At 56.3% G+C, this 24,995-nt stretch overlaps 1 protein-coding gene across 3 annotated transcripts in view; it reads right to left on the reverse strand.

Moving 5' to 3' along the window:
• MYO18B (myosin XVIIIB) overlaps positions 1-24,995 on the reverse strand; it is a 70,588-nt gene that overhangs the window by 17,850 nt on the left and 27,743 nt on the right. For 2 of the 3 annotated variants that reach the window (XM_074844242.1, XM_074844240.1), the window contains exons 23-39: positions 24,303-24,431; positions 23,861-24,004; positions 22,590-22,679; positions 20,855-20,974; positions 20,628-20,736; positions 19,985-20,109; positions 18,913-19,067; positions 17,729-17,852; positions 17,062-17,262; positions 16,807-16,917; positions 14,985-15,089; positions 11,311-11,457; positions 7,803-7,916; positions 7,326-7,442; positions 6,534-6,617; positions 5,291-5,428; positions 4,294-4,479 (exon numbers count right to left, since the gene is read on the reverse strand). In XM_074844242.1, coding sequence (XP_074700343.1) covers positions 4,294-4,479; positions 5,291-5,428; positions 6,534-6,617; positions 7,326-7,442; positions 7,803-7,916; positions 11,311-11,457; positions 14,985-15,089; positions 16,807-16,917; positions 17,062-17,262; positions 17,729-17,852; positions 18,913-19,067; positions 19,985-20,109; positions 20,628-20,736; positions 20,855-20,974; positions 22,590-22,679; positions 23,861-24,004; positions 24,303-24,431 — 2,199 coding nt within the window. The remainder of the gene's footprint in view (positions 1-4,293; positions 4,480-5,290; positions 5,429-6,533; positions 6,618-7,325; positions 7,443-7,802; positions 7,917-11,310; positions 11,458-14,984; positions 15,090-16,806; positions 16,918-17,061; positions 17,263-17,728; positions 17,853-18,912; positions 19,068-19,984; positions 20,110-20,627; positions 20,737-20,854; positions 20,975-22,589; positions 22,680-23,860; positions 24,005-24,302; positions 24,432-24,995) is intronic. The other variant, XM_074844241.1, reaches the window with a different exon arrangement.

Raw genomic sequence — 24,995 nt, forward strand, 5'->3', positions numbered from 1 at the left:
AAGTGCTGTTCATTTCCTGAAGAATTTACTTCTTTAATGGCAAACTGCTGTACAGCAGGGCCTCATTAGCACCTATATTTTCACTCTTGTCTCGTCCATCACCCAACCTCACCTCTAAGGACGGGCTCCCTTTGATGATAATTGTCCTTACACTTTGTCAAAGTCATCAGCTTTTAAAGAAAAGAGCAGCTGGGGAAGGCCAGGGGCAGGCGGTGCAGGGGCCCAGGGCTGCCAAGACATCAGAGGGTTTGGCTGGGACCCTGCTGGGAGCTGTAGGTTTGCCTGGGTGGGAGCGTGGCATTCCCGGCTGGAGGCATAAACAGCTCCCACTTCACTTCTCAAGTTCACTGAAAGCACCAAGAAAATCTTTAAAGCTTGCAAATGAAAAAAAAAAAAAAATCATGGAGATCAGGCTGTAATGTGCTGCAGGATGCTGGATTGCGTGGCAATAACAGGGCTGCATTACAAAGGAGATCTGCCATCATTGGAAGCAGGAAAAAAAGGGTTATTTACACTGTGACTCTCACATTTTAAAAAAAAAAAAGTGTGAAGAATATCTTCACACCTGTACTTCAGTTTTCAGTAAAAATAGTTAATTATTATGCTGATGAATTTCACAGCTTCATTAAAGAAATGATTTTAAGATAGCGCCTGCAAGCCCCCCACGGCGTGCCCGGCTTGGGGGGGAGCAGAGCTGCCTGGGGGTGCAGGATGGCTGGAGGAGACACAGCGAGTCCCCAGGGCTCCTGCCCGGGGCTCAGTCCCGAAACTCCTGTCCCAGAGCTCCCCACCCAGCCTCTGGCAGCCACTTGATTTCTCCCATGGCATCCCAGTTGTACCAGCAGTGCAGCCATCAGCCACGCAGCCACAGGTACCCCCGTACAGGAACAGGAGGTTCTTTAAGCTCTTTAGTTATTGCTTGGCACCTACTGGAAGAATTACTGTCTAAAAGGTGAATTAGTCCATCCTGGCTCGTTAGGAGTTCGCGTCTCCCCTCCACTGCAGCAAACCCACAGGTAAGGAGAGAGATGCTCTGCCAGAAGCTCTGTGAAAACAGCCCCCTAAAAGCAAGGCAGGGGACAGGGTCCTCATGCAGCGTCCCTGCCCTGCCTTGTCCCTGTCCTGCCCCTGCTCAGGGCTTTTAGTGACGGCTGGGGACACCCAAAGCAGCTGAGACGAGGCCTCTTCCAAACACACCCTTGTCTCCCCAATGGACCCATCTCCAGCATCATCTCTGGAGCTCCAAAGCCAGCAGCCGTGCCCAGCACCCAGCATCATCCTGCCCTAACAGCAGCCTCAGGAGGGAAATCCCCGCTGGTGTGACAGCAGCTCATCGCCCCGCACATCCCTGCCCCACACCTGGTCCCAGCCCCTGCTCCATCCTTCCCTGCACCACACCAGGCAGCTTCACCCCGGGACACTTGCATCAGGACAAGCGCATGCGTGTGCGCATACACGATGAGCAAAGAGATCAGGGCTTGTTTTTCAGCTCCCCAGGACTGACTCTAAGTTGGAAATCCATCTCTCGCTTCTCGCTATGACTCAGTTTCTGCTGTGGCCCGAGGAGACCAGGCGGCTGGGTCTAGCCTGTCAAGCTCTGGGTGTCAGCACAGCAGCTGAGAAATGAGGAGCTGTTGCAGGCTGGGATCCAGATTTTATTGAAAGAGGAGCTACAGCTCCATGGAGGAAATCCAGTACATGCAACCAGAGCAAAGACAGAGACAGCCAGGGCCAAGTACTACCCCCGCCATTAGAAAATATGCCTCCCTTGCTGCGACGGCACCGGGCTTGGAAAGTGATCAAAACCCATTCTTCTTACAAAATTCATAAGGCAGAGCCATCTGCCTGGCAGCCAGCTCTCCAGCTCCCATCCCTGCTTCTCGCTGGATTTTCCCTGCTGCCTGTGAACGGCGCGAGGCTGCCTCCCAACTGCCCAAAGCTGGGTGGAAAATGAGGGAGGGATGAAAATAGCGGTGGTGCGGGGACGGTGGGATGGGATTTTCAAGTGCCTCCACCACTGATAAATACGAGCTGTGAGAATAATATACCTTGTATGCAGGCACCAGCTCTTAGGACCCCAGGAAGCAAGGCGGGATTTCTAACCCGATCTCTACAATGAATTTGTCCCTTCAACGCATCGCTGAAACCCTGACAGCGCGTGGCAAGTCCGCAACCGCGCGACTGTTTATTTAAATACATTTTAAAAAAACCTGTTAGGTGCAGACCATGACTTAAGTAATGTTAAGTGAATAATTCATGCAGTATTTATAATTGATGGGGGATTTAACAGGAGCAGAGCCGTAAGTGGCTTTCTATTAACTATTGATGCTCCCCGCCAGCCTCTCGACAAGCGTGGCGGGGCTCTGCGATCACAGCTCTCCCGCGATGTTTTATTTAAGTGCTGTTAAGGGTACACACAGCCTGGGGGAATGACTCCGCTCCCAGGGAACACCACAGCAGCCCCTGGCTCCCCACACAGCCGTGCCATGGGGGGCTCCCGGAGCCCCGGTTCCCACGGAGCGATCGCCCCGACCAGCCGCCGTTGTGCCAGCGGGGAGGAACCCGGGGCTGGTGCGATGTGTCCGGGGGAGTTCACCCACTGTAGGGCTGGCCTGGCTCCTTCCTCCTGCCCCTGCTGCGCACGTGCCAGATGATAACCCCAAATCCCTGGGTGTCCGGATAAACCCAGACCCCTCAGGATTTGCTTATGGGTTTGTCTGTTCACGGGGCTTTGTGTCTTATTCCAGGGACGTGCTTCTAAAATCCCTTTCAGACTTCTATGCAAACTTCATTTGTGAGAACAGAAGCGTGATAAGAAGACCAAGTATCTTGCTACACCCATCATTCACATCCCCATATGAAACATTCAAAAAGCTTCTAAAAATATATGTGCAAATACAAAAATACAGTTAAAAGAACCCACCCATATCCTAACAGACAGCGCATCTGTGTTCCAAAACATCGCGTTTCTAACAAAGCTGCAATAAACACACAGTTATCATAGCAACTGAAGCCGTGTCTCGCTCAGCGCCCGCAGGGAGAGTGGCAGGATCCGGCCCCAGGGTGGGTTGCTCAAGCCCCGCGGGCAGCCCTGCAGCCCAGGGAGCCACTCGCCGTGCCCGGCGCTGGCACGCGCCCAGTAGAGCCTCTCGTTTGAAAAATCTCATGACTCTAAAGAGCATCAGTGGCTGCACGACTCCAACCTAGAGGGGAGACTCGTTTGGTGCCCGGGGGAGGGTGTCCCGGCAGCAGGAGCTGTGTGTGAGCACGTAGGATTCAGGCTGGCAGAGCAAGGACAAAGCCTTGTTCGCGGCACAGGCAGGGGATGAGGAATAATTCACACTAAAGCACCATTCCCTTCAGAAAGGCTGGCAGCCTCAGGGCGAAATAAATGCTGAAATCTCCTTGATTGTTAAATAAAAGATTATTGATAAAATAACTGCTTCTAATGTGGCTCTGCTGCCAGCAGAAATGCAATATCTTTCAATTACTGCTTGGAAGCAAGGCTTTCCTTTTGTTTACTGGAAAAAAACAACATGAAAAGAGATGCTCGTAAAGGACTATAAAATGAAGGTGAATCTATTTTTGCCGTACTCCAAATCCAGCTGGGGCTTTGGGCACACAGAGCAGGTTCGACGCCGCCGTGCCGCAGGGCGGGGATTTGGCAAAGCCAGGAGCACCGCGAGGAGCCGGTGCTTGGGCTGAGCCCCGGCACATGAAGCCGGCTTTCGGCACGGGGTGGGGCTGGCAGGAGGATGGGGCATTCTCCTCGTGCCTGGGGAGCGCATAGGTTCTGCCTGACACGAGGAAAACCAGCACATGGCGCTGCAGGAACGACCTGAGCAACTTCTTGGTATTTCTCTGAGCCTCTCCTGGAGCAAAACGCGGAGCAGAGGGACGGCCCAGGCTGTCAGCCCGGCCACGGAGAAATGGAATGTGAGGTGCTTCAACACTCAACAACAGCTTCAGTTCAACGATTTGGGGCTGCAGAGAGACGCAAAACCCCTCACTGCCCCTCTGAGCGCTCCCCAGCTCCGCTCGCCACAGCCGAGCCCGACATCCCAACATTAGCAGGACGCAGGGCAGCCGTGGGGAAGTGGCCTGGGAAACGCCTGCGCGGGGGCCAGCTAACAGCAAGTTGGCCACCTCTACCCCCAGACACAGAGCACACAAAATCACTTTTCTGGGGCCCTCAGGCCAATCTGCAGGTTGCGGAGGGGTAACCTGCCGCAGCAGCAAACCCCCGCCGAGGCCCCGGGACCGCGCGAGCCCAGGGGGGCAGCACCCCCTTACCAGCTCCACACGCCGGCGGCTGGACTCCAGCTCCCTCTGCACCAGCTCGTCCATGTCAGCTTTCATCTCCTCCATCCTCCTCTGGTAGTACCTGGTGCTCTCCTTCTCCCGCGCCTCTGACTCGGCCGCCTTCTCCAGCTCCTCACCCATCTTGATGATGCTGTCTCGCAAGCGCAGCACCAGCACCTGGGGAGGGGGGGGTGAGGTGAAGCAAGGGAGATGGAGGTGAGGAGCATCGGAGCTCTCGACAATCACCAAGCGATGTGGGGAGCGCTCCCTCCCCACCCCACGCCGCAGAGCCAGGCACTAGTGTTGTCAACATCACACATCGCTCGGAAACATCATGAGTGGCGGCAGCTGCCTGCAGCGGGTGCGGAGCCCGGTGCCCCCAGTCCATCCCTGCGCCCAGCTCCACACCCACCACCCCGGGGCAGCACCCTCACCCAGGGCCGCACGGCATCCCCGGGGCTCCCACGGAGCTGGCTGCTGCTCTGGGGGCACAAGAGCATTTTCCTTCATCCCTGGGCTGGGCTCATTCGGGCAGCACGATTCAGGGAAAAGCGACAGTAAAAACATATCCTGGGGTGCCAGCAGACGGTGCTGAGGGATGGGGACAGTGAAATATTGTGATCGAGCCTGACGGCCTGACTCCTGGGTGATGCCAGAGCAGGGGGGTGCCTGGTGGGAAGGTGCTGTGATGGATGTGCTGACTCAGCACACACCGCGCTCTGGGTCTAGAGGTAGGGACTGTGTATTCCTCGGGGTGTTCATAGCACTGGGCCCACTGCTGGCTTCCAGTAAACACCGCAGTGAAGCACGTGTAATACTGGCAGTAGCACGGACTGTATGGACTGTCCAAAAGCCCCTCCCCACCCCTTCCTGGGTGCTTTTTCCCCCAAAGCCGAGGTGGCAGCATCGCTGCGCCCACCTTTTGCCAGCGAGCTGCACCCCCCCCCGGGGCTCCGCACCCTCCCCACGCGGGATGAAGCGGTGGTACCTCGAAGCGCTTCATCTGCACGGTCTGGAAGTCCAGCTGGCTCTCCAGGTCGCGGATGCGGGCTTCCTGCCGGCTGACAATGGAGCGCTCGGCCGGGCTCTGCTCCAGGCGCGCTGCTCTTGCCTGCGCTGCCTGCAGCTGGGCGAGGACGGGCTGCGTTAGCACCTCCCCGGCCCCCGACCCACACAAACACCCCCTGGCCCCTTTCACAGGTGTCCCCCCAGTCCCTCGCCTTGGTGTGACGTGCACTGAGGAGCTCTCACGGCCCCCGAGGTGACGGGGCACTATGGAGGAGCATCACCTTTGGCTGCCTGGAGGATTCCCCCCTGCTAATACCACACAGGAAACGCAGGACATGAACATGTATTTTTGAATTAAAAACGTGCTGGCAAGATGACGTGTGCCTGGGTCTCTTTTGCTTTTCTCTTCACACAAACTCTTTGAGGACAGCAGGCGTAAAAATTCACAATTTACTCCTGCGTGGAAAGCTGCCTGGACCAAGCTGTTTCTTCAGCCATTACATCGAGATCTCCAAAGCAAACTGCTCTTTTAGTGATCCTGGTACAAGTTTGGCTCAGATTTTGTATTTGACCTAGAACTACGGGAATTCGTCTTCTTTTATCTGGCCTATCTCTAAAGCACCACCTGCTCCGCCTCGGAGGGACCAAGCTCTGCTTCTGATTCCCGGGCAGCTTAGCTACGCTCCAATAAAGCACTTAAATTAATGGGATTACTCATGTGTTTAAAATTAAATCCATGCATTCTAGGAGAGTGGGTGCAGTCGCAGAGGCGAGGCAGTGCAGCACCCACCCCGGGTCAGCTCTGGCCCAGCCCCAGCACCCACAGGTTGGGAAGGGAAGAGGGAGGAGTGGGGCTCTCCATCCCGAGAGCCCTGCCAGCGAAAGTTTCCTCCAGCCCCAGGACACTGCTGGCAGAGCCCCACGGCCTGCCCTGGCCCCATCCTGCCCGTAGAGTCGGGCTGGGGCCAAGCAGCAGGCAGAGAGTGGCTTCTGCACCGTGCTGCTCTTGGGGGCATGAACAACATGCCAGGAAGAGGAGAGGAACTGACCATTTTACAAAAGAGAAATGGCTTTGTACCACCTGCACAGGGACTCGGTCTCATTTCAGACAAGAACACGGCACCCAGGACCGGCACCGGCGACGCGCCGGGCACAGACGTCAGAGGACGGCCAGGTGGCTCCCGCGCCTCAGGTCTGGGTGTTACGGGCTGGGGAGGAATTACCTTCTCCTGAAGGCTCTGCTTTTCTTTCTTCACATCCTCCACCTGCGTCTGCAGCTCCTGGATCTGAGCGATATCCGTTGCCGACTGCAGAAAGAGAAAGCGCCAAGGGCTCGGAGCAGGGGGCACATGCTGCGAGGAGCACGGTGCTGAAGGCTGGCTCCTGCCTGTGCCTCCCACTGCCGAAACAGCAAGCCACTCCTGGCCTGGACTGAAGGAGCTTAACTCTCCTGACTCAATGCAACTTTGCTAATTTTTGAAACAAATATTTGCAGATCAGGACAGAAACCATGTTGTCAAGGTCATTTCTGACCTCAGGATCTCTTTAGATACAGACTCCTGGCTCCATAACACCAGCGCAAGGGGCACCAGAGTGTGAATTGTCAGCCTGGCCAGCCTACCCCTGCTCCACTGGGAGCCTTGGAGTCCCTCAGCTCCAGGGACAATCCTCTGGGAGAGCCTGCCTTAGGCTGGATATTGCGCAGAAAGCCCCAGGGCTGTCTGTCAGCACTTTTTAATTTCTGCATGAGAAAACTGTGAAAGAAAGAACAGAAAAGGATCCAGACGGGGATGCTACAGGATTTCCCAACTATTGAAACTAAAGCCAAGACACCTCTTGGAAGAAGACTCAAAACTAGGGGTGAGACGAGCCGGAGCCATGAGCCATCCTCTCCTCTCATCACAGCATCTTCCCGACGACGGGGACCACCACGTGCTCTCAGCTAGGCTGCAGTGTTTGCCAAACCCTCCCGGTGAGAGAGATGCTGCCCCAGCCTCCACTGCCCCGGCTCCTACCTGGGCTATCAGAGCCTTGTGCTTTGCCATCAGCTCGTTCAGGTCTTCCTGGTCCTCGTCGATGCGTTTCAGGAGGTCGGCTCTCTCATGCTGCAGCTGGTACAGCTGCTCGTCCACCTGTGGGAGGATCCATGGGGCTGCTGGCTCACACGTCCCACGAGGGACCCACGGCACAGCACTGCCCGCCCCGCGGCCTCCTCGGGGACACACTGCCACGCCGAGAGAGGTGAAGGGAGCTCCTGCCCATCGACGGGACGCTGCGCCCTTGCCGTGATTTTATCCACCCATTAAACCACCCGGGGGCTGTTGTCCCCAAAGAGGCTGGGTGATCTAGTAAATACGCTCGGTGATTTAGTAACTACGCTGGTTATTGCTGATTTAGTGAAAAAGCTGGTTATCGCTATCAAACCCAAGGAGGTAGGACCATGCTGGTGCCCTCCCACCCTCCCTGCTCTGGCTGCAGCTCCACCAACGCACCAGGGTCTTGTTTCTGCTGAGGGTCTCCAGCTCCGTGTGCAAGTTCTCCAGCTCCAGGGCTGCTGTCTGATGGGACTTCTGGGCCTCCGCGCACTTGGCTTCGCTCTCTTCCAACTGGAAAAAAAATCGTGGGAGATCATAATTAAAGGAGCAGAAACCACGTGCTGATTGTGCCGTTGCCCTGGCCGCACAGCCACGTCTGTTTACACTTCACCCCCAGAGCATTTTCCCCTGCTAACGCACACAGAAACTCAACCTTTCAAAAATCTGTGCTGTTCTTCAGCCCGTCTGCTCCTGGTTTACAGTGAAAACATTTCCCTTCCCAGCCGGCACGGCCGGGCTTCCACGGCAGCTCCCAGCCCTCCTCACCGCAGATCCCACCACCACTGACCGTCCCGCTGCGTGCCGAAGCGCGTGCCTCGATCTGCGCATCCACCCTCTGCCTGGGCACTGCCGTGGTGAGGTAGAGCTGGGATCATTAATTTTCAAAATGATGTGAATTACATGTAATTCCTGATTAGAGCAATTCATGATTTGGAGTTTGCAAATGGGCTTTTCATGTGGCATAAATTGCATTTGCAAATACACATGAAATATCACATTTATAAATGCTAATTTGCTCTTGGTTTTTATAGCTCAGCCATTAAGATCACAATAATCTTAAATGGTCCACAAACATCTGGAAGATGCAGCATCATCCCAAAACCTCACACTGCCAGGAGGGAGGAGTTTATGTAGGCTGTACCTGAACATCCAGTTCCTTCCCTTGCTCGCTTGGGTTTGTTTCTTTCCTTTATGAAAAAGAAAACTAAACCTCTCCGCTCGCTGCTCATTTCCCATGCCCAGTCCCCGTTCCCCTGCAGAGGACACAGAGCTCCTGGGGGCAACGGGAGCCGCTGCGCACAACAGCGAGAGTTTGAGTGTTTTAGGCTATTTTCTCAGGGTTTACTCATCTTATTTTACTCTCTCCCTCAAGAAAAGGGGATTGCAAAGTACTGTAACTGGAGCAATGCTCGGCTCATTTCCTTCAACTGCTTGGCGTGATCGCCAGCAGCAACAGGAACCTTTTCCCCCTCCATCCCAGGGCCAGAGCAACCGTCTTTCTGGTGCATGTGGAAATGTGATCTTCAGCCTCCACCTTCCTTCGTAAACTGCATCCCCTTTTCACTAATTTTAACTCCTTTGGTGAGAAAATCTCTGCCTCCTGGGACCACCATTTCCACCTCTGAGCCATTCTGTCAGCCCTGCACAAACCAAAGACTGGACGGGAAGAAATAACCCCAAACATCTTTGGGTCTCCAGCTACAGCGCCCACCAGAATCTGCTCACTGTGGGAAAAACAAAGCTCTGGCACGGAGAGATTCAGCAGTTTGAAACCCGCAGAACCATTATTTAAAATGATGTGCCTGTGTCCCAGCCCAGCCCGCGCTGATGGATTGCCCAGCCAGTTTATTCATACATCTGCAGAGCCGCTCTCGCAGCGACACGCGCCGTGTTTCCCTTTCTTCCACCGGCTGAAAAATGGCCTTTGTGTTTTGCATAAAGCTCGGGCAGCCGTTACCAAAGTGACCCGAGCGATAGCTGCTGGGAGACGTGAAAGATGCCGATGGGACTGACTGCTGCTTTTATGGCCGAGGGCTTTCCCACCTGCCCAGCTTCGGGCTCCTCCAGAAGCAACCCCATCCACGACCAGCCCCAGGGACTGGCCTTTCCCCTGCCACAATTACACTAAAACTCCAGATAGTTTAATCGGAGAGAAATGCATCTTCAGGTCCTCTCATTAGATACAAGCTTCCACTTCACTTCATGTAATGGAATTTTCCCACTTGGGAAGAATAAATTGAAATCCCCCCCCAAAAATGCATAATGTATGATCGTCTGAACAACATTAGTTTGCTGTGCTGCACCATCTGTTAAATACCTGCGTAAAATGGATGCTTCAGCCTTATTAAGAAACAATGCTATACTTCTAGCCATATGGATTTTGATTAACGGAAATGTAGCATTTTAGCAAAGTTTTTATTCTTGTGGAGGTTTGTGGGCTGGTGGTAGGATGTATCGGCTTTTGAGAAAGTCGTCATGAATGCCATTAGAAATTGTTTAAATTTAAAGGATGGAATAATCATGAGGCATTTTTAACGCACGCAGAGCCTCGGTGTTGGCGGTGCAGCAAAATCTCAATATTCCCAATATTAAGGCTTCCCGCTCTCCAAAGCGAGGGAGCCGGGGATGGATCTTATGGCCCTGTGGGCACGGGCAAGAGAAAGCAACCTCCTGCACGAGCCCGCCTCACTGCGGGGACTGGGCTGCTCGGGGAACAAGCTGTTATTCCCCAAGTGAGACGGGGCTGGACACCCCGGGGATGGCCACGTTGGCCGGGCAGAGCGAGCATCCCGGCATCACCGCTTGGTCCCTTGGATCAGCACATGGGAAGGGTCCCCCAGCAGCGCAGCGGACTCTGGCGCGGAGCGTAGGGCCCAGCCCCATTAGCAGCACCAGGGGCTGGGAAAGAGCAAGGCAGGGTCTGGGCATCATCTCCAGCCCCAAAGCAGGATTTGGGAAATACCGAGGGATTCATTAAGTGTGGCATTACAGCATTCGCTCAGGAAGGTTTAAGAAAGAACTCATGAGTGCCAACGATGGCCATTCCTGCTGCCTGCCCTGGCCATGGCCATCCCCTGCCCTGGCTGCCCACGTCGGTGGCACAGGCATGGACACAAGTATGGGCACGGGCACCCCATCAGCCACGTCAGGCCAAGCTCACCTTCCCCTTCTCCCCCGGCACAGGTGGGAACAGCTGCTGCTCACAGCTGTTATTTATGCAGAACTATTATCTCAATTATATATGTATGTTGCTGGAATTGTTCATGCCTCCCGATTAGTTTGTTTCTAGGGGAAATGTACAGCACAGATTAATCACCGAGTTGTTTTGGAGGACCAGCATTGTGAGCTCAGCCCCAGGGCTCAGCATTGCGGGATGGATGTGCAGGGCCAGCCTGGGGACGGACAGCCCCGTGCCACCCATGACAAGGCACCCCGTGGCACCCCCAGCTCGCCCCAGGGCTGAGGCCATCCCCGGGCTTGGTGGGCACAAGCATGGCACATGCCTGCAGCCGCTCGCCGGGTCGCTCAGCTGCGGGTGAACCCGGGCTGTCTGCGCTTAAACAATGGTAAAATCCGCTGCAATCCCTGCTCCTGCCTTACAGCATCCCTATGGCAACGCCTCCCCAGCCCAGCGCCGCTGGAGCTCCTTATTAGACTGAGAGAAAACGCACTGAACAGAAGGTAACTCACAGGGCTGCGGGGAAAAAAATGGGAAAAAAAATACTTAACCACTGTTGGCTTAATTACAGAGAATTGCTCCTTACAAGAGGCACTTCTCGCCCTGGCCTGCGCTGGGTCGCACAATTCAAACCCGGAGCCCCGCAAATATTTCTGGCAGCTTCTGCTCTGTAAAGGGGGATGTTCCACCGGGCAGGGAGCTGCCCCCTCACCCGAAGGCACCCACCTGCTTGCGCAGCCGCTCCAGCTCCTGGGTGCCGGTGCCGGGCTCCCCGGGGGCCGCCCGCAGCAGCCGCACGTCGGCGAGCAGGGCCCGCGTCCGCCGCAGGTCCCGCCGCAGCCGCTTCTCCACGTCGAAGTCGCGGTGGCCGATCTGGGGAAGAGAAAAGGGGGGTGTTCCGAGTCCTGCCGGCCCGCTCCACCTTGCAAAACCTCCGTCAGACTTTTCTGTCCCACCCCAAAGCATTCCCCACAAAATGGGGGAATAGAATTGTTTTGGTAGTGCTGAAGTCATGATGCAAGAAGATATTAAATATCTATGTACAAATATTACAATTTTCCCTCTTTATCAAATAAAAATAATTTAATAGTTAAATAAAAGGGAGAAAATAAATTATGTAAACATAAAAACTGGCAGATTCCACCAAACCACATTTTTTCCCTACCAGAAAGCTGTTCTTCTGAAAACATTAGCCCACCCCTGGTCTCCATCAGCCCAGTGAGCCATCCCTGTGGCCAGTAGGGGCACAGGTGGGCACTATGGGTCCCCAAAGCCATGGCACCCCGTCCTCGTGGCCACCAGGCACTGTCACCCCCCTGGGAAACTACCCTGCCCAAGGGGGAGGGTCAGAGAGGGGCAGACCCAGAAGATGCGGGTCCAGCAACTGTGCCAAGAGCTGGCCCAGAAAATCCAAAAGTCATTGTGCAAAAGAAAAAAAAAAAGCCAGAAAAAACCCTCTGCCCCTTTGGGGAAAAGAGTGACAAAGTCAGGAGAAAGTCAGCCCAAAGGGGAGAGGGAAAAAAAAGTGAACCGCTGATGAGGAAAGCTTCATTAGGAGTTATTTACTCGTCTCTAATGCAAAGCATCTGGAGCTGCCGTCGGCCGCGGAGGGACGTAACCGATGCTGCGGCCTTCGGAGCGGGAGGCAGCAATCTCTGGGGCGTGAATCCCCAGCAGCGCTGGCGGAAAATAACTGCTGAGTGATTTTGGAGGCTCATCCCCGGGCAGTGGGGTGTCACCACGTTACTCTGAGCCTTTTAAAGAAGGGAAGTAGGAAGCACCTTAAAAAAAAACCTCTCTACATTCCCCCCTCAAGCTGAGAGTGACCATGGTTACGAGAATAAAAGAATTAGAAAAACACCAAGTAAACAGGCACATGGTTTCAGTGCTTGATTTCAGACTAATTGAAGTGTAAGAGCATTTTCCATTTAGTCTGTTTTCCGTGGCTCCTCTTGTTTCAAACCTGTTCTCCTATTTTCTGTTCACTGGCTAAAATTAATTGTGCAGATTTGACCTTGTAACCTGGTTTAGAGCTGGCTGGCATTTGCTGGAACCAGAAATCGTTGGCATCTCCATTTCCTTAATTAGTTTTCTGGGTTGGCTCTTTTTTTTTTTTTCTTTTTTAATAAACTGCTCTGAAGCACGCTGTCCACTGTAAATCAGACAGCATTTATACCAGCGCTGCAGCGCAGCAGATTTGCTGCTATCGCTGCCATCCCCACAGACTGTATCTTGGCCGCCGTTCAGCATCATTTTCCCGCAGCTCAGGGTCTGTCCAGCGCCGCAGAGGATGGATTTTGAACCGTGGCTGGAAGCAGCAGGTACAGCAGCCGCCGCCTCCTCCCACCATTGCAGCCTGGTGCTTTTTAAGTTACAAAGCTGGGATTTCATTGAATAGCTGCTTTCGAGGCTCTGGTTGTATCTCACCTACACCACAGCAATCCCCAGCTGCACCGTTCTGTCTCCTCTTCCCCTCACACCTGCGACTGCCTGTGGTGGGGCCGGGGGCTGCCCGGGCAGCGCCTGGGGACAGTCCAGGGAAGGAGAAGGTGCCTTTTCCTCGAGAGCATCCCCGGCTTTGCTCCGTGCAGCTCCTGCTGCCTCCTCATCCATCTCAGTTCTCTTCCACCGAACAAGAGGGACGTATTGGACTGAGAGGCAGTTATAATAATACCCTGCTTTTATACAGCAAGATTTATTCTGACAGTTCCCCAAACATTTTATAAGCCAGGAGCCGGGGGGATGTTATGGATAAGCCTCGTCAGACCATTTTGTGTCTACTTGAAATACGCCTGCCATTTCGGTGTCGCAAAGCTCCCAGATTCATCCTGTTTAATGAACACACGCAATTGCCAGGGCCGGTGAAATGGTAAAATCCAGCCGGCCTGTGCCAAGAGCCGGAGGATGCGCCGCTTAATTACCGCAGCTCCGGATAATCAGCTCCTCCTCTCCTGCGCACAGGGAGCGGCACAAGCGGCGGGGGCTCTGCAAGGGCGGTGGGGAGGCACCAGCACAAACCCAGCCTGGCTGAGCTCCGGGGAGCCCTGGGCCACAGCAGCACCCAGATGGCAACACAGAACGCGCCAGACTGACGCCGTCCTCGGCCCTGGCAGCACCGTGGCCCCAGGGAAGGGCCAGGCGGGACCTTGCTTGGTCCCCAGAGCTCCTCTGGCAGGAGCTGGTGCATGAGACGGCGCCCAGGCCTGGCTGCTTGGTGATGCTGAGTGATGTCCAGGCCGATAAATGCTGCTCAATGAGGCTGAGTTCAGCCCCTCGCCTTCTAATTTAACAGGGAGCAGCTGTGTGTGCTTTTCCCATTACGTGCATTTCAATCACTGCCACAGACACATTAGAGAGTGAAAAAGGATTTGTTCAACAAATGTGTCTGGGATAGAATTCCTCTGCAAAGAGCAGAATCTGATAAACTGCTTTTCTGGGCAGTTGGAGCTGCTCCAGCGTTAGTCCTGGTTACTTTGACTCTCATGAAAATACTACCAAAAGCGGATGCCTCCCACTGCTTAGATAATTCTCCTGCACAAAAGCGAACAGTCCCCCTTCGTGGGTCCTTGGCGGGATCAGCTGTCTCCTACATGATGTCCCAAAACTCTCCTGGCACCCAGTGCCTGATCTGCACAGCCGCTGCTCTGACGGAGGGCGTGTGGAAGAGGCAGCACAGCCGGCTGCACGTGCGTGAACAGCCCTACCATTGCCCCATCCACCTGCACACAGACATTCACAGAATCCCAGAATCATCTCGGCTGGAAAAGCTCTTGAAGCTCCTCCAGTCCAACCATGAACCTCACCCTGACCGTTCCCAACTCCACCAGATCCCTCAGCGCTGGGTCAACCCGACTCTTCAACCCCTCCAGGGATGGGGACTCCCCCCCTGCCCTGGGCAGCCCATTCCAACGCCCAACAGCCCCTTCTGCAAAGAAATCCTTCCTAAGAGCCAGTCTGACCCTGCCCTGGCGCAGCTTGAGGCCATTCCCTCTTGGCATGGCGCTGGTTCCTTGGCTCAAGAGACTCATCCCCCCTCTCTGCACCCTCCTTTCAGGGAGTTGCAGAGGGCCATGAGGTCTCCCCTCAGCCTCCTCTTCTCCAGACTAAACCCCCCCAGTTCCCTCAGCCGCTCCCCATCAGACCTGTGCTCCAGACCCTGCACCAGCTCCGTTGCCCTTCTCTGGACACGCTCGAGTCATTCAATGGCCTTTTTGGGGTGAGGGGCCCAAAACTGAACACATTCTGAACAACTGAACATTCACACTCCCTTTTTCCACGGGCAGGACTTTGAGCCGGGGCACGGTCAGCAAAGCGGTTTGGCTGGCCAGGAGGTAGCAGCCAGGAGAGCGGAGGACGCTTCTCCCCGCTGGCAGCCCCGGGGGCTGGCACTGTCCTCTTACCTGCTCACACAAGGTGCCGATGAGCCCCTCCAGGTCCTGTTTCTCATGCAGCACCATCTGCTTCTCCTCGTACTCTTGTTCCAGCTGCATCTCCAGCTGCTGGAGCTGTGTGCGGGAGACAGACCCAGCCGTGCTCAGAGCCCGGCTGTCCCCTGCCAAAGCCCTGCACCCTGGCATGGCCCCGGGAGAGGGTGCGCACCGAAACCTGCCATCACTGCAGCTGGCGCTGGGGAACAGGAATGGGCCACATCGCCTGGAGCCCCTGCTATCCCCCAGGCAGTGCAGCCGCTCCGGGCCAGGAGGAGAAAGGGGAAGCCGTCCAGGAGCCTGTAGGACTTTTGGGGACACGATGGGCTGTTTGAGCCACCCAGACTGTGAGGCATGCTCAGAGGTCCCCAAGGCCTGTCCCTGCAGCTCTGGAGCAGGAACACAGGGCTTTCCGCTGAGCTAGAAGAGGGATTTGGCTCTAATCCCTCCAGGGTTTCTCAAAGCATCCCGTGACCACAAACCAGGCAGGCAGCATGCTTCTTGCTCCGGCTCCCCACCAGCAAGGAGGTGACAGTGACCTCACCGGGCAGAGCATGCCGTAAAGGCAGGGTTTGTACTGCTCCCGGGAGCAAAGAGAGCCTGAGAGCCAGCGCTGAGAGCAGGGCCCTGCATCCCTCCGCCTTTCCCTCTGCTCAAGCATCGCTGTCCCCCAGCACTGCAGCACCAGCGAGGGCTTTGCAGGAGGGAACCAGACCCGGGGTGGCATCGCAGAGCTCTGCCATGCAGCTCTGAGGGGTTCAGTGAGCCCAGCCTGGGGGTGGTGGTGGTGGAAATGTGTTAACAGAGCAAGCCAGCCCCTTGCACAGCCCGCTCCTCCCCTTGCAAGCTGCTGCAAGCTGCCCCCACAGGAGTGGATGTGCCAGGCTGCCCTCCCTGCCCCAGCCACCCCCTGCACTCCCAGCTGCTGCTCAGAAACAGGACTGAAACAGGGAATGGGAGCAAGCTGCTAAATATCGATTGCTCTCCGGAGTGTCTCTGCCATTTACTCATTTGGAAAATAATGCCCAGGCCACACAGGGTGAGGGAGAGGAAGGATGAACGACACCCCGTTGGCCAACAGAGGCGGGAAGGCAGCGTGGTGGGAAACGGCGGCGTTTGCACGGTGGCAGCCCCCCGTGGCACACAGAGCCTTATGGCTTTGGGCACGACTGTGTGCTGCCAGGAGCAGGAGGAGCAGAGATTGCTTCGTTTGCCTTCCCACTTGTCCTGCCTTCCTAAAATAGCACATGCAAAGCTCCACCGGCCGCTTCATTAAGCCTCAGCAATGTTAATTCACTATCGACAGCCAGGCATGCCCCAGGTCTAATGGGAACTGGCTGCTACCATGCAACCCCGCATCAAATGCCCCAGGGATTTTGAAGAAATTGGAATGCATGTTTGCATGCCAACGACCTTGTGGCCCTGTTGAAATGGTCTTTTCTGTTCATTATCACCAAACACAAAGCCCTGGCTGGCTAGACTTGGTGCCCTTGGCATGATACTGGTGTTACCGGGAGCACCGTGCCCGTGTGCTGCATCGCACGTGGCTCTGGCACCGTCCCCAACAGCCCCTCCAGCGCAGCAGGGACTCACACCTCACCCAGACATGGATTTTTGCACCCGAGCGCTGTGACCAGGGCTCATACCGGGCTGGCAATGGGAAAGCAGCACCCACCCACCCCGACACTCCCCAGGGAGGAAGGACCCCTATGAATGGCTCCTCCTCTTCACTATGATCAAGGGAAGCCCTGGGGAGCACCCAGCATCGTGTGTACCCCTCCCGGCGCCGACCTACCCTCCTCTGGCAGGACTGCCGCACATCCTCCAGCTCCTCGTCCTTGTCCTCCAGCTCCTTCTGGTGGATCTGCTTCATCCGCTCTATCTCCAGCTCCAGTCTCTGGTGGAGCTGAAAGATTGAAAGACAAATGCACCAGCAGCCGCACACAACCCCAGAGGGATGGGGATGGTGCTGGTGTGGGCTTAACACGCCTGTGGGGGGGATGAACATCCCCGGCGCACCCAGCCCCAGCCTGGGTGAGGACCACGCTACCTGCTCCAGGTGATCGACGGCGGCCGTTTGCCGCTCCAGCTCTTTCCGCTGCTCGGCAGCGCTGGTCTCCAGGTCCCAGAGCTGCTTCCTGAGCGCGGGCACGGTGCGGGGGTCCAGGGCGCTGGGGGTGCTGAGCTCCTGCACCCGGTTGGCCAGCACTGTCCCCCGCTGCGCCAGGCTGGCTGCCTCCGCCTCCTTCTGCTGCTCGGCGGGGGAGAGTGCAGGGTCAGCAGATGAGCCCCAGACGCAGGACGGCGGGGGGGGCTTTGCACAAGCACCCCGCTCTTAAAACCCAGACTGTTTCCAACAGCATCATCAGAAACACCCTGGAGCAGCAGCAGGCAGCGGGTCAGCCCCCTCCCCACCATCAGCAGTTAACCTCCTCAGCCCTGTCCCCACCACAAGGGACTTCAGTGAAAATGAGGGTGGGCCTAATTAGAGAAAGTATGGGATGGGTATCACTTGTAAAAAGTGATAGGCTTTCTTCTGGCAGAGGATAATGTTATTTAAATACATCAGACACATCCCAGAACTGAGCTAAAAGAAATTGGAATCAAGTTGCTGGGTTTGTGCCTGATTGCCTCTGCTATAATTGCAAAGATAATGGCTCTGAGAGCTGCTCCCAAAACTGGATATAAAGCAGCAAAGTGGGATATTTTCCTCTTACTTCTAAGCTCTGCTGAAGTTTGCCCATCTCCCATCGGATGCTGATGTTCTCCTGTGACACTTTCTCACGGAGGCTCTTCTCAAAGGCGGACTCCCCCAGGGCCTGGGCTAACTGCAGGTCAAACCTGGAGGAGAAAGCACAGGTTCCTCTCCCGAGCAGGTCTGCGACAGCAGCGCGGCTGCCTCCTGGCAGGGGAGCTGCGCCAAGGCCGCGGCTTCTGGCGCTGGACTTCCCAAGTGCTTTTGAGAGGACCAAAAAAAAAAGCTTATTGTCTGCAAAGCGCTGCCATCATTTTGTGGATCCCTAATTCCTCCACACAAGCGCCAGCCGTGGGAAGTGGACGGCGTGGAGCAGCAGTGATGTGCACACAGGTGGTTTGCTAAGAGCAGAGCGCAAAAAACCACTAAAATCAGCTGCAACAGACCCAAAACACCCCGACATGTGCCTCTGTGCAGGCAGCAGCCCTCTGCTCCCCACCACTGTGGGCAGCTCCCTCCCCAGGGCCAGCCGGGCCTCTGCTGTGCCGAGGGTTTGGTTTCAGCTCTGGAAGAAGCGTTGCCGCTTCGGAGCAATAATCCCGGGAGCTTCTCAGCACCTTCTTATCTCTGGGTGAGGCTGAGCCCAGCCCACAGTCAGCGTCTCAGCACAGGCAAGCAGGGAACACCAGCAACAAAGTGTAAATTTAAAAAAAATTATAAAGAAAGTGGTTCGTGATTTCCCACGTTTTCTCTGCCTGTTTGGTCTTGGCATCCCATTTTTGGGCAGAAAACCTATTTCCTTCACAGGTACCAATCAGCAGCATTAAAACACTGAGGGATCATTTCTTGGACCCCTCTCCTCGAGAGCAGGCACCTGCTTTGCCAGCAGCGCTCCCGGCACAGTCACACCCCGCCAAGGGCACAGCGCAGCCTGGGACAACCCGGCACCAGGGTGTCCCCGCACCCAGCGACACGGGGCCAGCTCCGAGCCCCAGGCAGACCCCACCACGATGCCACCGAGCCTCGCACTGAGGGTGAGGGCTATTATGGAAGCGTGTTACAGTCACACAGTCATGGGATGTAAAAGTAACATCTCGGCTTGGTGCAACCTCCAGCAAAGAGGATGAAAAGAGCAGCCCCTCGTCACCCGAAGCCACCCTGAGCATCCCTGTCCCCTGCCCTCCCAGGCTCTCCCGCTGGCCTTACTTCTTCTGCCTCTTCTCCAGCTCATGGCTGCGGCTCTGCTGGCTCTCGGCGAGCACCCGCGCGTCCTCCAGCTCGCAGGCCAGCCGCCTGCACCGCCGCCGCAGCTGCTGCGATGCCTTCTTGGCCGCCTCGCAGGCTGCCTGTGCCTCGCCGAGCTGCGGGCAGAGGCGGCGGTGAGCGGCGGAGGGACCCCCTGGCACATGCACCCTGCCCCATGCTCAGCCCCGCTCCCGCGCCAGGGGATGCTTCACCCAGAGATCTTTCACCCAAACAAGGACAAATTTAGGTGCTCTGACCCCTCACGCTCCGGGTACCCTCCTGCAGCATCCCAGCCCCCCTGCTGAGTCAGCGAAGCTGCCCCAGGGGCCGACCCATGATCCTGTTTCTTTGCAAAAAGCAGCGCTCGGACTGAACGAGCTGGATCCCCCAAGGAGTCACATCGTGGTTGGGACACAGAGACACGCAGAGCTCTTGCCAGCCAGGGAATGGAGTCATTAAGGAATTACTTTAAATAAGCAAAATCTTGCATTAATGAAGCCTGTAACTCCAAACTAACTGTCTGGAAGCAAATGGGCTGTTTTGCTTTACCCAAGCTCCTAAGACTGGGCTGCTTTTTTTATTACTTTTTAATGTACCATGGATAATACTCATTTCTTTATTTTACTCTTATGGGAAGCGACCTGACTCCCAGGCACACTGGCTTTCTCCCGCCTCATGGCAAAGCTCGAGAACAGCCAGCTCTGCGCATCAGCAGCTCTTTGCAGCACAGATGGTGCAAGAACAACCCCATCCAGTACCCAAAAGGCAGATCAGCACCAAGACCCACCGCTGAGCCTCTCCCTACCCCGCAGCTTCCCACCCTGTGCTCACACTCCCACTTGAGCAGGGTTGAGTTTTGCCATGTTCTGGTACAAAATGACTTTTTAAGCTTGAAGGAAGTTTGGGGGGATTTATCCTCGAACCAGCAGAAAACAGCTGGGAGAGGACACCCAGCTCCAGCAGCAGCCTCGCTCCACAGCGTGACCCTGGGGAGCCCCTGTCCCCTCTGGAGCCCAGGGCCGGCAGCACTTGCCTTTTGCTCGAGCCCCTTTTTGGCGCCCAGCTCGGACTCCAACCGCTCCTCCAGCTGCACCAGCCGCTTCCGCAGGAAGGCGATCTCCGTCTGCGCACACTCGAAGCGCACTTGCCACTCGTCCTCTGCAAATGGAGAGGGAGCCAGAGGCACTGGGTGGGTGCTCAGGCCTGACCGGCTGTGCCGGGGTCGGATGGGTGAATGCACAACGGCACCACGGCTCCCGTATGGCACCGACATCAGCACCAAGCTCGTAGGGCGCAGCTCTGCTTTGGGCACCCATGTACCCTCACCTTAGGCAGAGCGTGCATGCTCAACCCATCCCATGCCATCCCATGCCATCCCGTCCCATCCCCTGTGTCTTAGCAGCCTCCTCATCGCTCCAAAACATGCTCCAAACACACTTTGAGCTGCCGGCAGTGCCAGCACCGTGTGTGACCAAGCTGTCGCTGCCAGCTCCTGCCAGAGGAATGTGCCAAAACCATGCTGGGGTTGTCAGGGGCTGGGGGATCAGCACTGCTTGGGAGGGCCAAACCTCTGCCCAGTGCAAGAGGCTTTGCTGGCCTGCAGAGGTGGCCACGCTGGCCCCACAGGTCAGGCTGGATGCCCAGAGCATGCATCGCCCCCGAAGGGACACCCCTACCTCCTCCAGAGCCACTTATCTTCATCTCACGCAACTGAACCAGCTGCTGGGCCTCTTCCAGCTGCTTTTCCACTGACTCCAGTTTCTTCTGCACTTGGTCGTGTTTGCTCTGGGGAAACCCGGGGGAAGGAAGGGAGCAGCTTTACCCGGGCACTCGGGTCCAGCAAGGCTGTGCCAAGAGGGCAGCATCACCACTGGCATGGCCCGACGGCTCGGGGCTCTCCTACCTGCAGCTCCTGCAGCTCGCGGGCGCCCCGCAGCCTCTCCGCCCGCTCCCCGTCCAGGACCTGGCAGGCGACATCGCCCTTGTACCGCTCGTCCGACAGCTCCGTCGTCAGGTCGATGATCTGGGGGGGCAACAGGGAGGCAGTTTGGGCATCACAGTGCCCGCTGGCTCAGGGCAGGGGTCCAGCCATCCCGTGCTGACCCTGCAGTGTCCTGACTGCTCGCATCTGGCAGCTGCCTGTGCTTAGGGGATGTGGTAAGAGCACACCACCACTGACCAGTGTCACCAGTGGGAACCCAGGCTCCCACTGGCAGTGCCCAGCAAAAAGCAACTGGAGTCTGTGGCACCCCAAGGCAGCTGCCTGCTACAGCTGCACAGATTTCTCCATCGTTCTAGCTGATTAACATTAAATATCATTTGAAACAACAAGCAGATGAATGAAGTGGGGAGTTATTAATCTGGACAAAGCAGAGGTGAAGGGTCTGTCCTGCTCAGCCGGCTGAGCAAGGGGCTGCAGAGGTGGCAGGGCCAGCAGGAACACGCAGGATTCCAACGCTCCTTTTCCTCCCTCTGACAGCATTTTGAGGCACTCCACATTTTGCAGGGACGTTACACAAGCGTCTTAGGGGGGCCAACAAGTTTAACTCGGTAAGTAAACTCCATAGGTTTTCTTTCCGTGGGGAGCTGGCATTTTTCTAGGTCTGTGCTGAGGCATTAGCCTCGCTCAGCAGTGCCAGCCTCGCGGGTGTGATTTCATTTTTAACAGGGAGTTTGAGCTAAATCATCTTTAGCCGCTTCCCATGGAGAAGAGGGTCCTTGGCCCTCGGGGCTGTTGGCACCATTAACCAGAGCTGCAGTGTTACACCTCGGCCATCCCTTGCGAGGGGCGAGCGCCAGGGCATTTGCAGCAAACCTGGGAGCTCCTTCTCCTCCTGGTGCTTAACAAAACCGCAGCTGCAATCACACAGGAGCCCCCGCACCCGAGGGGGGACCCTGCACAGGACCAGTGGCTGGCTGGGGAGGCATTTGGTCCCCAAAAAGCCTCCCAGTCCCTTCTGACATGCACAACGGGGCGGCTGAGCAGCTGCCCCTGCAGCTGCCACCCCCCAAGCACCGCGGGGGCACACTCGGAGCCAGGGGACGGGCAGGACACTTCTGCGCACCGTCTCCTCGGTATTAACACTCGTCCCATTAAACTAAATGACTTCTGGTGTCTGCAGAGGTCAGCGAGCCTGCGGTCCTGAGAGCGTAATGAGAACATGATACATCTCTCTGTAATTTCCCACTCTAATGATACCCTTTTGTCAGCAGAAGGGATGACATTTGTGCTGCCGCTTTCCAGCCTCGCACACCGTGCCGGTGGCAGCACGAGGTGATGTCTGTCCTTTCCTTGAGGCTTTCCCTGGGGACACCCCCAGGAATGGCCCATCCCCAGGGCGTCTGGGCTGCTCTCTGGGTGAAGACCCCGGGGACACCCATTGCTCTGGCCAGCAGGTCCCCACCCAGCAGGGGCCCTGCAGCGGTGCCGGCCCCAGCTGCCACAGCAGGACGCTGCAGCCCACCTGGGTCCCACACAGAGAACCACCGCTGCCCTCGGCAGCCACCCCCCGCCCAACCCTCTGCTCATCACGGCCCCTCCTGCTCTAATGTAATTCGTGGTCATATTGATCCAGATACAGCTTAATTTCCAACTCGACCAAGCAGGGCTGCGGCAGGGGCTTTTTTTCAGGCTCTACCTTGCTCTCCAGCTTCTCTGCAGTCTGCCTGAGCTCGCTGCACGCCTGCTCAGATTTTTCCAGCTTCTTTCTTAGCACCAGCAGCTCCTCCTAGGGAAGATTGCAAAAAAATCACACGTGGAGAGCTCCAGCATCCTCAATTTATGAAAATCTTGTTTTCTGTTCAAAATAAGCAGGAGAGACATAGCTGTCTTATTAATAAAATTTACCAGGCAACTTTGAAGGCTGCTCACTGCAAATTGCCAGGACTACAGCTCCTGACATGAATTTCATCGGGGGGACTGTCAGCTTTGGTGTGCGTACAGAGCACATTTTATGAGAAAAGAAGCAAACCTCAAAAGCCTGGGATGAACAGCCAAACATCTGAATTTTGCTCATGGAGCGTTCCCGGGGCCCTGGCAGGCTATCACAGAGCCACGGCAAAGGCACGTTGTTTTCTGTGATTCTTTTTCAGGCAGCCTGACTGTAACAGCAGAAAGAGCTGCTTGGTGCAGCCTTGTCCTGCTTTGATGTCCAACAGTGAGCAGAAGCAGAACGTGCAGAGTTGTGATAAAAGCAGAGGTTAACGGGTGATGGGCCTGATGGATCCCAGGTGGGTTTGGAGAGAGAAACAGAGGCTTGGGCAGCTTTTGTTTCATCTGAGCCAGCCTGAAAACATCTTGTTAAAACCTCACTAAGGCAAGAGGAGGAGCAGGATGCCAAGGAAGACGGACTAAGAATTTAGCACAGTGCAGAGGGGCGAAAGGTGCCTTTCCCGGGTCAGCAAGTGCCCGTTAATGTCTCCCGTCACCAGTGGCAGCACAGCTGGAAGCCAGCACAGCTCTGGTGATGGTACGGAGCAGAGTCCCCTGTGTCAAGGATGAGTTTGACTGCTCATCATCCCTCATCCCACAGACTGATGCGGGGTACCCACCCCCAAGGGGCTCAGCTCAGTGGACCCAGCCCTGGCAAACTCACAGGGGGTGTGGGGAGGGCAGCCATGGCCCTGGGATGGGGCTTCGGCTGCGGGACATGGTGCGTTTAGTACTGTCCCTCTAAGGAAGAAAGAGTTACTTCTCCCTCCACAACTCTGCAAAACACATTACTGGGGGCAAAAAATGCAGTGCTAAGAACAGATGATGACTTCTGGATGGTCAGAAAAACATCTCTGCCCTGGCAGAAGTGACTTCTTATTTGAGTGATGCATCAGGCAGATCCCCTAAAGCATCCCACCCCACCCCACCCCACCCCACCCCACCCCACCCCATCCCGTCCCATCACTTAGTGCCTACTTCTTTTGCACGGAGCTGCTCCTCTGCGAGGTTAACACTGAGCAGAGGCCGCACGCGGCTCAGCAGCTGCCACCAGGGCCAGTGCCTGACTGCCTGGAAGACCACCAGGTTCTTCTGGATGCAGCGGACAGCAAGACGCTGGATCTGTGGGCAGACATGGCAGGAAGTGCCCCTCGCCGAGCCACAACTGAGCCCGCCAGGAAGGACCAGGCTGGGGCACCGGGCAGGAGAGTGATGAGGTGGTGGAGGAGCTCTGCAGTGCAGGGGATGGCAGCGTGGCATCTCACGGCTGCCCACGGGGCAGGGCAGAGTGGGTAGCCTTCAAAGGAGCAGCCTGCTCTGCTCAAAAAAGCTGTAATTTGGGTGCTCTGGGCTGTATCACAGCAGCACCGACCCTCTGCTGTGGTGGGCACAGGGCAGCCATGACTCGCGGGATGGATACCTTCAGCCTCTTGAACTTCTGCCGGCTGAGGAAGCCCCTGCAAGCAGCCTGGAGCAGGATCATCTTCTGGGCTATCAGCTTGTCACGTTGCTTCTCCAGCCTAGAGATGACCCCTGGCTTCAGGAAAACCTGACAACAAGCAACGGAGGTTACACACCCCTGGGACAGGGTCTGAAACCCACCGGTGGCCAGTGGAACATATTTCTGGCTCCCCTGAGACCTTCAGGAGACTAAAGGTCCTTGGACCACCCAGGACCAGAGAGTGAGACCACTGCGCCAGTCCGAAACACCAGTCTGGGAGGGGGCTCCAGCCCTACCTGGCCAAACCCACAACGCGCCTGCCTGTTCCGTGCTGTGAAGGCACCCAAGGTGGCCCCGACCTCCCTGGGGACACTCATGGGACAGCAAGAGCGAGCTGTGTCCTGGCTCCATCCTGTCCCCAAGCCCAGCAGCAGGATGGCTGCATGTGCCGGAGAGCTCCATCCACCCACCCCTCCACCTCCTGCTCCTGGGCATTGCTGAAACAGGGCTACCCAGGTCCCACTGACTCCCCGGGAAAGGGGCTGCTGGTTGCCCTTCGGGGTCCAGCCCTCGCACTGGGCACACCGGGCATTTGCTCTCTGTCCCCGACTCCTCTCACTCCTTTTTGACACAGGCATGAGCCATCAGAAGAAGCTGCGAGTCCTTGAAAGT

Source organism: Strix aluco, chromosome 18, assembly GCF_031877795.1.
Source record: "Strix aluco isolate bStrAlu1 chromosome 18, bStrAlu1.hap1, whole genome shotgun sequence".
In the NCBI taxonomy this organism is placed as follows: Eukaryota; Metazoa; Chordata; class Aves; order Strigiformes; family Strigidae; genus Strix; species Strix aluco.